Below are 16,027 nucleotides of genomic sequence, written 5' to 3'. Positions count from 1 at the left end.
TCAGGTAAGGGTTTGGTTGCAGGAAGTGTTACGCCGGGGGCTGTCTCCGCCTCCCAACCCAACCCGCGACCCGGCCCCGTACCTCTTTAAGCCACGCTCCTCCCGTGGGCGCGTGGCAGGGCGACTCGTCCGACCGTTGGCCTCCTGGCTTGTCGTTTCCGTCTGCTTCTCTTCCTGGACTTGGTTCCGTGCTGCTCTCCTCGATCTCCTCCTCGGGGAAAACGCCGTCCCCCTTCGATGCCGTGCTTCCTGCTTTTGTCGTCACTAGGGGCGTGACTCCACAATCCCAGCCGTCGGCCTTAAAGGAGCCGTATACATTCACACCTGATGGCCATTCCGTGTCGGGGTCTCCTTCTTCCTCATGCCACGTAGAAGTCTGCGGCTGTTGAGACAAGACGCAAGGTGAAAGGGGGGTGGCGCACCACCAGTCTTTAAATTCAGATGTCTCTTGACAGTCAGACCCGTGACACACCTCCCCCCCTGGCATCTCCCGATCGGGGAGAGGAAACACCCGGGATAAAAAGTCTGCATTTGCATTGTCTCTTCCTTTGCGGTGTTGCACAGTAAATACATAGGGTTGTAAGGACAGAAACCATCTCAACACCCGGGGGTTGTGACTACTGTTTTGGTGCATCCATTTCAGGGGAGCGTGGTCTGTATGTAGAACAAAGGGCTTGCCCTCCAGGTAGTAATGCAATTTGTCAATTGCCCATTTGATTGCCAAGGCCTCCTTTTCGATGGTAGAGTATCGGCACTCCCTGGGGAACAATTTCCTACTGATGTATAGGATCGGATGTTCAACGCCCTCTTTGACTTGTGATAGTACCGCACCTATCCCCTGATTAGAAGCGTCCGTGGACAACACAAATGGTTTGCTGTGATCCGGAGATATCAAAACAGGAGCCGTTGTCATCGTGGACTTAAGACGGTGAAAAGCCTGTGAGGCCTCTTTCGATGGGTTACTAAATTCTTTGGCCTTGACGTCTTTGCGGAGCAGATTGGTTAAGGGTGCTGCTAACTCTGCAAAGCCTGGAATAAAGCGCCTGTAATAACCCACCAGGCCAAGAAAGGCTCTAAGGTCCCTTTTGTTATTGGGGAACGGAACTGCTGCTATCGCTCTTACTTTTTCGCTTTGGGGAGCGATGGTTCCTTCACCCAACACGTAGCCCAGGTATTTCACACTTTGAAAAGCTGCTCGCGATTTTCTTGCATTGATGTGTAGACCTGCTGTTTGTAGGGCTTCCAGAATGGTTTGTAAGTGTCTCAAATGTTCCTTCCAGTTCTGACTGTAAATGACTATGTCATCCAAGTAAGCTGAACTAAAGTGTGAATAAGGTTGTAAGACTTTGTTCATCAGGCGCTGAAATGTTGCCGGGGCGCCGTGTAATCCGAAAGGCAGGACGGTGAACTCAAAAGCACCTTCATCAGTTACAAATGCTGTTTTCTTTCTATCCTCCTCCCGAAGGGGGACCTGCCAATACCCCTTCGTGAGGTCAATGGTGGTGATAAATTTGGCGTCTCCAATTTTTTCAATCAAGTCATCGACTCGAGGAATCGGATACGTATCAAACTGCGAGACAGCATTTAATGCACGAAAGTCCATACAAAACCTTTTTGTGCCATCAGGTTTTGGAATTAGAACAATCGGGGATGACCAAGGACTCTGTGAAGGGCGTATGACTCCCAATTCGAGCATGTCCTGCACTTCTTTCCGTACAATCTCTTTTCTTGCTGCTGGAATTCTATATGGTCTTTGTTTTACCACTTCCCCCGGAAGAGTTTCGATGCAGTGCTCTGCTAACTCCGTCCTTCCTGGTAAGTCGGAAAACACTGCTGTATACGGGGTTAGAGTCTCTGTTAACTCCTGCTTTTCCTGGGGAGTCAGCTCGGGGTTCACCACCAACTGTTCTAGAGTAGAGTCCTGTCGGACATCCATCTGCCCTACGAATTGTCCCACCCGGGGTAGGGGTCCCAACCACTCTTTCAAGAGATTGATGTGGTAGATTTGTGTTTTGTGAGGGGCTAATCGGAGTCTATAGGTAGTGTTTCCGATTTTTTCCGTGATCTGATATGGGCCTTGCCACTCATGCTTATTCTTAGTACTGATGGAAGGCAGTAGCACTAGAGCCCATTTTCCTACGTCCAGGGATCTTAATCTTTTACCTTTATCAAAAGATTTCTTGTATCTCTCATGTTGATGCTCCATGGTTGTATAGGCGAGTTCTCTTAATTTACCAAGTCTATTTCGGAGCTGAGAGGTGTATTCCAACATGGATTTTTGCTCCTGGGACGTTTCGTTTTCCCACATCTCTTTGGTGATGTCTAGGAGACTCCGGGGCATCCTCCCATACAGTAACTCAAACGATGAGCATCCTAGGCTGCTTTGCTTTTGGGCTCTTATCACATAAAGGGCGATAGGTAGGAGCCGATCCCAGGCGGGCCCTTCCGCCGTTAGCATTTTCTTTAGGGTTTGCTTCAGAGTCTGGTTGTATCTTTCCACCAAACCATCAGTTTGGGGGTGATACACCGAGGTTTTCAAGTGTTTTATGTCCAAGGAGGCACACACCTCCTTCATTAATTTTGAGGTGAAGGGAGTCCCCTGGTCGGTCAATACTTCTTTAGGAAAACCTACCCTGCTGAAAAGTTCCACAAATTTTTCAGCGATGGCCGCTGTGGTAGTGTTCTTTAAGGGAAAAGCCTCCACAAATCTAGTGGCATAGTCCACGATTACCAATGCATATAGAAAGCCTCTTCCCGTCTTTGGTAGGGGCCCTATCAGATCCATGCCCACTCGCTCGAAGGGGACACCAATTAAGGGCATCCTTTGTAGGGGGGCAGCCGGAGGGCGCTGTGTGTTTCTACGTTGACAGACCTCGCACCGGGCACAGAATTCTTGAACATCTTTGTAAATACCCGGCCAATAGAAGTTGCGCAGGATACAGTCAGTAGTTTTTTCCTTGCCGGCATGTCCTGCCATCAAGTGGGCATGTGCAAAGAATAGCACTTGTTCTCTGAAAGATTGGGGAACCAATAGCTGCATCTCTGCTTCTTGGTTGGCTTGTCTGTATAACAAATCGTTTTTGATCAAAAAGCGGGGAAATACTGGAGAGGTCTGATTGTCTGAGCTATGGGCGATTTCCCAGGCGTTGAAAAGGGATCTGTCTTCAGTCTGGGCAAATCTGAAACTGCGATCAATAACCCAGGGTTCGGGGGACAGGTAGGATGGTATATGCACCCCCCTCCTGGTTGTGGAAAGGTGTTCCTTAAATAGGGACAGGAATTCTGGATTGTCGGTCCCCAGGATCATATCTTCAGGCAGGGAATCAACTACCCCTACGCTAACAGTACAGGGGTCCCTATCCTGCGGTGTTAGAGTGATGGAGGCCATGGGGTAAGGCTTCACGTCCCCATGGACGCACCTGATATATACGGGAGTTTTATGATTCATCTGATCCGGGGTTACGAACCTGGACTGTACCACAGATTGCCTGCACCCTGAGTCTAACAATGCTTTCAATTGGAACCCATTCATCTTTATACTCACGTAAAACGTGCTGCCCATTTCGGCGGAATACATCACAGTCCGGGGCAGGTACCCCACCTCCATGGGTTCCTCATGGTTCTTCCTTTTGGGACACATCCTGGCTATGTGGCCCCACTCGCCACATTCGAAACACTGAGGTCCTTTTGTTGGAGGAACCATCATACCGGGAGGTCTGTAAGGTCGGGGAGCTTCGAGTACTGGTTTTGGCCTTTTGTCTGTTTTGATGATAGTAGTACCTTTGGAGTTTTTTTCTGGCTCCCACGGTATAGACTTGGGTTGGGCCCTGGCATATTGAGATGCCATCTCAATGGCTTGTTCTACTGTCAGGCCTACATGCTGTTTGAGCCAACGCTGGGTCGCATATGGTAACGCCTCCATAAACTGCTCTACATAGATTTTATTCAGTATTTCTTCCTTGGTACATACATCAGGGCGAAGCCATTTGTCAGCCGCCATTTTTAGCCTGAAGAACAGCGTTTTCGGGTTTTCCCCAGGAACCCCTTTTTCTTTTCGGAAACGGACCCTATAGGCCTCCTGGTCCAACCCTAGATGGTCCAATATGACCATTTTAATAGTCGCATATGGGGTTGTCCCCAGGGGATTCGCCGCTTGATAGGCAGATTGGGCTTCGGCAGTCAGGAGAGGGGCGAGAAAGAACGGCCATTTTTCTTCGGGCCAGCTCATAGCCCGAGCCGCCCTTTCAAAGTTTACCAAAAATGCGTCAGGATCCTCACCGGGTACATATTTTTGGAGGGCCATCCCTGACGGATGTGGCGTGTGTACCCGTCCTTCGCCCGTGGCCGCCTGTTGGACAGAGGGTATGGACTTAAGACCCTCTACGTGTGCGGTCATTGTTTTAGTAAAAAGTTCTCGGTCCGCTTGGGCAATGGACAGCTGGTTCTCCACGGCCCATCCTAATTTCTCCTGCCCTTTTATGAGGTGGTCGATCAGGGTCTCCATCTTGATCTCTCTGATGGATGATGAAGCAGATCCCACTTCTGACACCAAATGTCCCGGGGGCTCAGGAAGGATTGGAGGTTCGACCACTGGAGCGGGAGGGGCCGGTTCAAAGAGAAACACTGGATCCTTGATTAAAGGTTTTAAGGAGGGCTTTATTGCTATATATGTTTTCTTCATGAACAAGTAAGTAGTCTTTAGTCTCTGGGTTTCGCTGAATGCCGCGGTGCCTTCTGGTCGTGGAAGTCTTTATCTTGATACGTCTCAACAACAGGATTCCACGTGGTACCGGAAAGAAAAGGAAATCAAGAGAAGGCGAATTACTGCCTGCACTCTGGTTGGACACATACAAGGACCGGGAGTGAGGGACACGCAAACCCCGTGAAGTGCTCCAATTAACTATGGGAGTGACGGAAGGTGCTCGTGCTCAGGTAAGGGTTTGGTTGCAGGAAGTGTTACGCCGGGGGCTGTCTCCGCCTCCCAACCCAACCCGCGACCCGGCCCCGTACCTCTTTAAGCCACGCTCCTCCCGTGGGCGCGTGGCAGGGCGACTCGTCCGACCGTTGGCCTCCTGGCTTGTCGTTTCCGTCTGCTTCTCTTCCTGGACTTGGTTCCGTGCTGCTCTCCTCGATCTCCTCCTCGGGGAAAACGCCGTCCCCCTTCGATGCCGTGCTTCCTGCTTTTGTCGTCACTAGGGGCGTGACTCCACAATCCCAGCCGTCGGCCTTAAAGGAGCCGTATACATTCACACCTGATGGCCATTCCGTGTCGGGGTCTCCTTCTTCCTCATGCCACGTAGAAGTCTGCGGCTGTTGAGACAAGACGCAAGGTGAAAGGGGGGTGGCGCACCACCAGTCTTTAAATTCAGATGTCTCTTGACAGTCAGACCCGTGACACTTACCTAGGCCACCTTTTGTCCAAAGACGGAAGGAAACTTACTCCCGACTGAATCCAAACCATTCTAGAGACCCCTGTCCCTAAGACCCAGAAACAAGTCCGCTCCCTGCTAGGCCTCACTTCCTTCTGCCGACAGTGGTTACCGAATTTCAGCCTCATTGTGAAACCACTGCTTTCTCTGCTAGCTAAAGATGTTCCCTTCCCACTCCCTTGGACCCCTGAATGTCAATCCTCCTTCATAGAACTAAGAGATGCCCTCTGCTCAGCCCCTGTCCTAGGAACCCCCGACTACACGAAGCCCTTCTCCTTCTACACTCACGAAAGGGAGGGATCTGCTTTGTCTGTCTTGACCCAGTCCATTGGCCCAAAGCAACGCCCATGCGCTTACTTCTCTGCCACTCTTGACCCCGTAGCCAGAGCTTTGCCTGCCTGAGCTGTAGCTGCCGCTGCTATCTCTATCTGACAAAGTGAGGGGATCGTACTCTCGAACTCCCTCATGGTGTTAGTACCCCATGCGGTTGACACCCTCCTGAACCAGACTAAGACGCAACACCTGACGAGTGCACGACTGACTGGATACGAGCTGACTCTGCTTGCACCCCACATCACCCTGAAAAGATGCACCACACTGAACCCAGCGACTTTGCTACCCCTACCAGAGAACGATCCCAATGTGCCCCCTGTACATGACTGTGTGACCCTCACGGACGAACAGATTAGGAGTAGGGTTGACCTCAGAGACACAGCCTTCCCAGACCCTGACGGAGAGCTATGGGTGGACGGCTCTTGCATCAAACTCCCCGATGGCACCACCTCAGCTGCTTATGCAGTTACCACAGCCCGAACTGTAGTGGAGACAGCTCGCATCACACAAGGATCTGCACAGGCAGCAGAACTGATTGCCCTCACACGAGCATGTATCCTGGCAGCAGGAACCACAGCAAACATTTACACCGACAGCCAGTACGCCTTCGGGGTGGTTCACCATTTTGGGCTCCTTTGGAAGGAGAGGGGATTCCTGACCTCACATGGCACCCCCATCTTACACGGAGACCTAGTCTCCGTCCTAACTGAAGCAGTCCATCTTCCCAAACAACTTGCAGTAATAAAATGCCAAGCGCACAAAAAGGTGATGGACATCATTGGGCAGGGGAATGCACTGGCTGACATCACTGCCCGAACCACAGCTGAGAATAGGACGACGACACGCATGTACGTGACCGGGTCACAAGCAGAGAAATGGACGGACGCTAGGGAAACTATCAGGGACATCCAAATAGCCAGCTCACAACACGAATTGACTGAATGGGCACGGGTGGGACTGAAAGACGATGAAGGCTGCTGGCGGACAAAGGACACGAACAAGTGGTTACTACCCGATTCATACCTGATCCCCATACTGACCATGGCACACTCCCCTGCACACATAGGATCTGCCCCTATGACCGAGCTCGTTTCCAAAGTATGGCACAATGATAAGATTGCAGACTCCGCCAAAAGTTTGGTCCAACAATGTTTGATATGCCTGCAACACAACCCTGGGAAAGGAACTATAGTACCCCGGGGAGGGTTTGGGGTTCCCAATCGTCCATTTGAAGTCCTGCAGATGGACTACATCCAGCTAGAAAGATGCCAAGGCCTACATTATGTATTTGTTGTAGTGTGCGCATTTAGCAAGTGGGTGGAAGCCTATTCAACCCGTGACAACACTGCCATGGCCACTGCAAAGGTACTACTAAAGGAATTCTTCCCTCGTTACGGCCTTTGTCAAATTTTGTGGAGCGACAATGGCCCCCACTTCGTAGCCGAAGTTATCCAACTCATTTTGAAGGGGTTGGGTGTAAAACAAAAGTTCCACGCAGTCTTCCACCCCCAATCTGCTGGACTAGTTGAACGACATAACGCCACCTTGAAACTCAAGTTAGCTAAAATAGTGGCTACCACAGGACTGAAATGGCCAGACGCTCTCCCACTGGCATTGCTCTCAATGCGTTCCACCCCCACCAAACACCACTTGACACCTTACGAGGTCGTTTTCGGCCGGCCCATGAGCAACTGGTCTGCACCAAAACCGACTTCTATTCATGACGTCCCGGACGTCCTAATGTCTGATTACTTGTACAAATTGACTAAGACATTGCCTGTTATCCACCAACAGGTGCTGCATGCCATTCCCGATGCTTCCAGGGGTCCCGGACACGCCATCCAACCCGGGGATTTCGTATTGATTCGAAACTTCCAGCGTGCAAAGAGTCTGGAACCCTGGTGGACAGGCCCCTGGCAAGTCTTGATCACCACCCGAACATCTCTTCGAGTGGAAGGGAAGCGCAACTGGGTGCATGCACACCACTGTAAGAAGATCTCCTCGACTCTGACGACGACCGAAGACGTGACTATCCAGGAAGAGCTCCTGAACAAAGACCGGCCATCTCTGGACTGCTATCCTGATACAGAGACACTTGAATTAGCAAAATTTCCCGATCCCACTGTGCCGTCCAGAGAAGGGTGTAACCTGCGACGAAAGGAGGGAGCTTCGGCTAAGCAGACCACTGACTAAGTCATAATTCTCAGAGCAGTGGCCTAACACTACTAAGGCTGTCAGGAGAGAAGCCAGACGAGGTTTGTGGTTCTGCCCGCTACCGAGCCCCCTTGAAGGTGATGGAAGCGCCCGATAAGAAGATGGTGGAAGCACCCGGCACGAAGATGATGGAAGCAACCGGACATCCGAAGATTCGCTACAGAAACCCAAAGACTGACAAAATCCACAGTTCAAAGACTATTGCTCTTTTTATCGCCATTCTCTTTTGCCTCCTCCTCATGACCACCCTCTGGATTGTGGAAGAGAGCACACCAGCTCATGAGACATTCCTGACCACTGCACAGCCCACCACAATGAAAGAACATTATCTGATTTCCCTTTCACCCCAACTCCGAGAAAGGCGAAAGGAGTTTTGGAACAACTCCTTCGTGCAACTGCTGCACCAGCACAATCTTGCTACCAATGCCACCAACTGCTGGATCTGTGGGTTGCTACCCCACGCCACTGGACACTCTATACCCTTCATCCCTTCACCCTTCTCAGTTCATGGCTCCTGCCTTGCCTGGCTGATCCTCTTGCAAGAAAACTACAGGGATAATGCCACTTCCAGCAGAACTAGGACACATTTCTTTCATGGGGTCTGGCAGAACAAAACGAAGAAAACTGCTGCACACTTCTGCCCACAGACATCCAACGATTCTGTCCACATGGACATCCCCATCAAAGAACGGATTGAAATGCAGGTGTTTAACAATCCGACCAGACCCACCTTCTCCTACCTCCGGAAACGAACAGCTGCCACCCTGACTGTGGCCCTATCCGTCATCAACGTCACAGGCCTTATGTGCATCGAAGGGCTTGGGGCACAGTTGGTCGGCCGCAGCGCTTGCCGCATCACCAGAACTTTGGACTCCTCTGATCCACCCTCTTTTGTCTCCTCTCCGAACCTGTACTTTGTTTGTGGTACAAAGGCTTACACCTGGCTCCCCAAAGGCTGGGGGGGCACCTGTTACATTGCCTTCATCCTTCCTCCGACCTATGTGCCTCCAGCGAATCATCACAGACAAAAACGAGTCAAGGACATTGAGCAAGCCGACTCCACCGGAGCACAGTTCCTCGATGCAATGAAGGGACTTGTTCCACTCTGGGGCCCGATGGCGAACAGCCGTGCCATCCGACATTTGACCCAGGCAGTTAAAACAACGATGAACATTACAGCTGGCATCCTCACGAACAATACAGCCGAACTTCAAGCGGTCCGCCTGGTGGCCATCCAGAACCGCCTTGTTCTAGATGTGGTTCTAGCGGATCGTGGAAGAGCATGCCACATCATTGGGTCCAGCTGCTGCACATATATACCGGACAATTCACCCTCAGTATACAAGGCCATCGAACACCTCCACAGACTTTCCTCAGAAGTTCACCAGGAACAAGAAGAATGGTCGCTTGGTGGTTGGTTCTGGAGTACTGTAAAGAACTGGGGGTGGAGGTTATTTACAATTATACTGATTCCTGTTGTTGTGATATGTGGGTTCTGCCTAGGGATCCAATGCCTACCACCTCTGTGTTCACTATGTGCAAACTGTATCTGCCCTAAGACTTTGGACTTCGAAAAAGTACGCATGAGAGCATTGTACGACGTCGAAGTTAGGAACTTGATGAAGATAGATATCGATTAGACAAGCTGGCTAGATATGTTGAAAAGGGAGGACTGTTAAAATCTAGTTTGCGACATCAACATTATAGGCGCCATCTTGTCCCTTTTTAGGCCCATTCGTGTGCGTAAGTGGCAGCCATTTTGAATGCCATGGCCTCTCTGCCCAATGCCGATAGCCAGCGCGTCTCTCTCTCCCCTAACCTCGCAGGCATCCCCCGCGCGCTGACAGCCCCCGCTCTCACATGCTTGGGCCATAAACCCCTCTCCAGCGCAACTCTGCCTCGGAACCCCATCCTGTTCCCAGCTCAACACCTCCCTCCATTCCTTTCATGATCCCGTATCCTTTGATAAACCCCCTTTTTCCTCTGTGCCCGATTGTCCTGCTCGTTCCCAGGTCGCCACCTGGCCCTGCGGATGCTGTTTATTGCCCCCATACAGTAAGAAGCTTCCACCATCAAAGGATCCACAACTGATCAAAGCCCCCACCCCATGAGATCCGATCGACCACATGCATTCCAGGAATCTGCGGAATGCCCAGCTGCGCGACAATCGTCACCTGTTGTGACCGGGGTAGGGACTTCTACTGTAAATGTGTGTGGGAACGGGCTTGAAGTGGGGATTCCGAGGATGCCTTTCCGGACATCAAAGTATTAACAAAGATGTGTTTCATGCAATAAAGCCATAAACCTGTGTATAAGAGGCCAGGCCTCAGAGATGCGGTTAGAGCACCTCGAGAAGATACCCTGTTGTCTGAGTTTACTTGTTCTGCTCCGTCGGAATAAAACTTCTGTTTCCTGCCTTCCAGTCTCCAGCGCCTGCCTCTTTGTTTGAAAGATTCGAGTGGTATGAGAGGCGGTTAGCGCCGGGCAATACTGAAAAAGGTTCTTGATCGACATCGGCCCTACCTTTTTCCACAAGTTCTCCTGAAAAACAAGATGGTGGCCATGTTAAGTAGAAATTGCTATGCTGAGACAATTTTCTTCAATACCTAAATCTGCTTACAATACTTAGGGCCCCATTAGGAAGGCGGGCAGACGGTGAATGGTGGCTCTTGATTTTAGAGCCCCGCTCTCCAAACCTATTCAAAAGCTGGGAGGGAGAGCACTGATACAGATATAGCCATGAAGATCTCCCAGTAACAAGGCATTCCAAGCTACCTCTGATGGGGTACTCCTAGATGGAGCAGGGTCTGGGCACAAAATAGTACATGCGCTGTGAGGGGCAGGTAAAGGAGGAGTTTTGCATTTACATGGGTGACTTTGAAATATGGAACTTTCTCCATCTGAATGTGCAATCCAAGTTTCTTCACTTGAGCAGGCTTGTATGTACCCAGCAGAGAAAAACCCTTGATGCCAGAATGCAGCAGCAGAGAAGGAATAACCAGCGCCAATGTACCCTCACCCAACTTTGAAAAAACTTTCAGCTTCTTGTTTAACAACTGCTCTAACCCGCTCATTTTCTGGGTTTTGGAAAATTGCTATTAGTACATTCCTAAAGGAATTAAGTCAATGTACCATTTATAAGTATATGTTTAAACATTTGCAAGATAATTAGATCAGGCAAATTATAAAGCATTTTAGAGTATCACCTGCTGGCCCATTGTCGGTGAGGGATTTATTACTTTAAGCTGAAGCATAAATTCGACGACTTCTGACTTTTTTTATCTCTTGATTGAATGATTCCCGGCTACCTCTGATAATTCCGGAGGATAATTAAGAACTCGCATTCTTTTTGTTCTAAAACTTCATAATTAATCATGACATGTTACCGTTCCTTCCAGACGCATTTCCTTCACTCTGCTCTGTCTTTTACATTATGGCCCTTTGGTCTCAAAAACCCTTGCTACCCCCAGCGCTCAGATTTGGACTTTCGAAATAATGGTCATCTGCTGCGTCCTACAGTTAGGTTAACAAGAGATGCGGTATTACCACTGCGGTAATAATGTCGGGGCAGTAACTCGGCACATGAAATGTAAAATCTGCAGGTATCAGTAATTTGAAAGCAGAATTTCTACAGTGTTACAGATAATCCCCATTATGGTCCTCTGGAATGAAAACTGACAAGCAGAAATCAGTGTTATTTCACCAATATCCTCATATTGTTCCAGCATTTTGCTGGGACAAATTCCATCAGGTTTGACCTGGTGGATTTGTCTACGTGGTAACAGCAAATGTGAAAATACACCACATAATATCATCATGTAATTTGTTATCTCCGTTTAAGTAAAAACTCCTCTTTCTGCCCATATTGGTACTGAGGAGCAAGTTGTAATGTGGGCTTTGGCGGTTATCCACCACCAACAAATGTAACAAATTCCACAGCGTCTGTCATCAGTGCATCGTTTTATTAAGTGCTCGCCTCACCACTGGTAGCTGTGAAGGCGGTCTTCCTTGGATTTTATTCACCATACTCATAGCAACAACAATGACTTCTTCAATGCACATTTTCGCAATTTTATTTTTGTGAGGAAAGATTTATTTCCCCACAGGTGGACAGTATAACTAAAGCCTAGGCTTCAGTTATACAATAAGTTATAGCAATTAATTTTTAATTCCATAGTTCAATCTTAGGTTTAAAACAGTCTTCTCCTCTCTGCTTTGTTCAAGAAAACTATGACTCGGGTAAACTGTCAGGAAGTAAAGAAACTGATGATGATGACGACATAAGAGATGTCTTTTCAGGTCTGGCCTAGATACATTTTCAGTTGTTTTGGCAGGTGCATTTTTTCCTAAAACAAATAATAAAAAACAGATTGTTACAGAGCCAGACATGGGCTTTCAGTCAGCCCTCTTCATCTATTGGTCTATTCCTCATGAGGCTATGGGTCAGCCCTCTTCATCCATTGGTCTGTACCTCATGGAGCTATGGTTAGCCCTCTTCATCCATTGGTCTATACCTCATGAAGCTATGGGTCAGCCTTCTTCATCCTTTCGTCTATACCTCAAGGAGCAATGGATCAGCCCTCTTCATCCATTGGTCTATACCTCATGGAGCAATGGATCAGCCATCTTCATCCATTGGTCTGTACCTCATGGAGCTATGGTCAGCCCTCCTCATCCATTGGTCTATACCTCACGGAGCTATGGGTCAGCCTTCTTCATCCTTTCGTCTATACCTCATGGAGCAATGGATCAGCCCTCTTCATCCATTGGTCTATACCTCATGAAGCAATGGATCAGCCATCTTCATCCATTGGTCTATACCTCATGGAGCAATGGATTAGCCCTCTTCGTCCACTGGCCAATACCTGATTGAGCTACTGTCATCCCTTGGACTATACCTCATGGAGCTATGGGTCAGGCCTCTTCATCCATCGGTCTATACCTCATGGAGCAATGGATCAGTCCTCTTCTCCCATTGTCCTATACCTCATGGAGCAATGGATCAGCCCTCTTTGTCCATTGGTCTATACCTCATGAAGCAATGGATCAGCCATCTTCATCCATTGGTCTATACCTCATGGAGCAATGGATTAGCTCTCTTCGTCCACTGGCCAATACCTGATTGAGCTACTGTCATCCCTCTTCATCCATTGGTCTATACCTCCTGGAGCTATGGGTCAGCCTTCTTCATCCTTTCGTCTATACCTCAAGGAGCAATGGATCAGCCCTCTTCATCCATTGGTCTATACCTCATGGAGCAATGGATCAGCCATCTTCATCCATTGGTCTGTACCTCATGGAGCTATGGTCAGCCCTCTTCATCCATTGGTCTATACCTCACGGAGCTATGGGTCAGCCTTCTTCATCCTTTCGTCTATACCTCATGGAGCAATGGATCAGCCCTCTTCATCCATTGGTCTATATCTCATGAAGCAATGGATCAGCCATCTTCATCCATTGGTCTATACCTCATGGAGCAATGGATTAGCCCTCTTCGTCCACTGGCCAATACCTGATTGAGCTACTGTCATCCCTCTTCATCCATTGGACTATACCTCATGGAGCTATGGGTCAGGCCTCTTCATCCATTGGTCTATACCTCATGGAGCAATGGATCAGTCCTCTTCTCCCATTGTCCTATACCTCATGGAGCAATGGATCAGCCCTCTTTGTCCATTGGCCTATATCTCATGGAGCAATGGGTCAGCCCTCTTCATCCATTGGCATATACTTCATAGGACTACTGGTCAGCCCACTTTATCCATTGGCTATAATGCCCTGTGTGTGATGGCATTGAGAGGGAGATCAGGTCATACACAGGGTTGGGCGCCGATTTTCATGATACATGATTGTGCTGCTTTTGTATGGGGTAGGGGGTGGTCACAGTGAGTCCCGGAACAAAGGACACAGCATTTCTGTTATGGCTGATGCAAAATATAATAAAAGCGTTGTAAAAGAAAAGAAATTGCACAGAAAGAGAAATAGGCTTCTAAAGCTAGTTAGGGCGTGGCGACGTGTTGGAAATGGGCATAAGTGACATGTGTGAGATTAGTAGCTGTAAATGAAGTTATGTGTAGTAGAAAGTTGTTAGCAGCCCAGTCTGGTTTGTGGCAGATTGTCAGCATGTTGAATAATCTTGCATATCTGTCTGGTCGGCCCTGGCTGTGCCTAGGGGGAAGCAGTGAGGTGAACTTGAAAGTAGATGAGGCAGGATGAGTCGCTGGTGGGGGCAGTGACACAAAAGAGGAAAATAAAGAAAATGCATCTTGTGGGGTGGAGGAGTTACATCATGGAAAACCGCTGGCATCATTGGTTGTGTACGGATGACTTCTAGAATGTTCGTACAAGGATAGGACCAAGGAGCTATGGTGTGCACACCCAGCATATACAAGAAACAATGCCAATCAATGAGCCTTAGAAATACCAGACAGACTGCTCGCTAATTAAAAATGAAAAGGTAACAAAATACTTGTGGGTGTAAAAAAGTAATATACGTTTGCCTGCAGAACACCGTTCTCAGGCTTCTTTTTTTCCAGAACCCTGCATCAACATTAAGGGACCTGCAACATACAGCAATCACTCAGTGCTCCTTCACTCATACTTTGCAAAGACTCACTCAACCTGTACGATCCTAATCACACTTTGGACATCATATGCTTGCGTGGTGAAGAACATCTCCATCATTGGGGCTGACAACAGGGGGGACATTGTGGGACCATTCCTGGCAATGGACGGGGGAGAGATAAGCACCTCAAGAGTAAAACTTCTCTGTGCCTAGAGGAATGGAACATTTCCTTGTTAGTGGAAGCCCTGAGAGGGGATTCTAACTTATTATTTGGTGGCATACACATGTACTTGAAGAGAAAGAATCTTTGGGCAGGGATAACAATGATGGAGGAGCCATCTTTATGTACCTCTTAGCTGCTGCCTATCAGTGTCTGTGTGTACCTGAAGTTCACAGGGGGCAGACTTGCTAATACACACTGTTGGTATCTCACAACATCAACTTTTGTTTTGAGGAGCTGACATCACACGATGAACTGAAAGCCCCTACCTGTGTAGGTTTCCAGCTTACGTTTTGGAGGAACTTTGGAATTAAACCCCATTACGCACTATAAAAGCTCCTTGAGGAGACTTCAGAAGCCTTTGTGTTTCTTGTCTTTTTTTTGCAATTTTATATAGTGCAAACTCGAACTGAAGGTATTTGAGCACTGAACATGAGCACCACTTACATTAAAAAAAGTTACGTTTATTTATTTATTGTTTTAGGCACAGGGAGATTAAGTGATTTGCCCAAAATCAAAGGATGTTGAACTGATGCCAAAACTCTAACCTGGTTCCACAGTTCCAAAGTCAGCAGCTCTGCCTGTAACGGTGCATCCTCTCCCACATCCTTTCATCTACTTTGAGAGGGTGGAGAGAGACGTCTTGGGTCGTCATGATTTTAAGCCCCACTGTCTCACTTGCCCTGCCCCTTCCAGCCAACTTTCGTCAGTGAAGAGCTGTCAAACCCCCTTATCCAAGCTTCACTTACCTTTTATTGATTGGCAGGTCTCCACTCAATACATCTCCTGCCCTCGCAGATACAAATGGTTTAGTACGCAGTACAAATATATGACAAAAGTAAACTATCACTGTAGTTCTGACCTGAGTCCACCATTCAGGGGCATAGCTTAGTCAGTGAAATTTATGGGTATGACTCTCAAATGTCCTAACTAAATAAGTGGTGGAGGGGGGAGGTGAGCAAGGTTCGGGATGGACTGTTCACATGAGGAACAGGGTCAGTAGTGAGCTGCACTAGGTGGATCTCAGTCTAGAGTGGCACAGTGGGTGAAAAACAGTGGGTTGGAATGCTACCCCGAGCGATTGCCCTTGGTTAGACTGTTTCCAAACATTTGTACCGTCACCTTTTGGGTGTTTGATTGCTAGTAGTGTGCCTGGAAACCTGAACATGGCACTGACTCTGAACCTGCTATGGCCAACTATTGCCACTGTTTTGTGAATTCCAAAGAACATTATTACTTCACCCTCTCTTGGAGTACTTCTAGGGG

The 16,027-nt window shown here is 48.6% G+C and overlaps 2 protein-coding genes across 2 annotated transcripts in view; one reads left to right on the top strand and one right to left on the bottom strand.

The window, feature by feature from the left end:
* The window catches only part of LOC147747165 (cytosolic carboxypeptidase 6-like), a 2,097,334-nt gene that overhangs the window by 32,002 nt on the left and 2,049,305 nt on the right, over window positions 1-16,027 (top strand). The gene's annotated exons all lie outside the window — the stretch shown is intronic.
* LOC147747167 (uncharacterized) lies at window positions 29-4,681 on the bottom strand. The gene is made up of 2 exons (XM_086925075.1): window positions 3,545-4,681; window positions 29-382 (listed from the first exon to the last, which is right to left on the bottom strand). Exons 1-2 carry the CDS (start codon window positions 4,679-4,681, stop codon window positions 29-31), a joined length of 1,491 nt encoding a protein of 496 aa, XP_086781201.1.

Source organism: Lissotriton vulgaris, chromosome 1_1 (genome assembly GCF_964263255.1).
Source record: "Lissotriton vulgaris chromosome 1_1, aLisVul1.2, whole genome shotgun sequence".
Taxonomy (NCBI): Eukaryota; Metazoa; Chordata; class Amphibia; order Caudata; family Salamandridae; genus Lissotriton; species Lissotriton vulgaris.
The sequence above is the reverse complement of the archived record's forward strand: the minus strand, read 5'-3'. Positions and strand labels throughout refer to the sequence as shown.

Coding starts and splice junctions, on each gene's coding strand:
- LOC147747167 (XM_086925075.1), bottom strand. CDS start 4,681: ATGAAGAAAACATATATAGCAATAAAGCCCTCCTTAAAACCTTTAATC. Junction 383..3,544: donor AAATGGGCAGCACGTTTTAC/GTGAGTATAAAG, acceptor TTGTCTCAACAG/CCGCAGACTTCTACGTGGCA.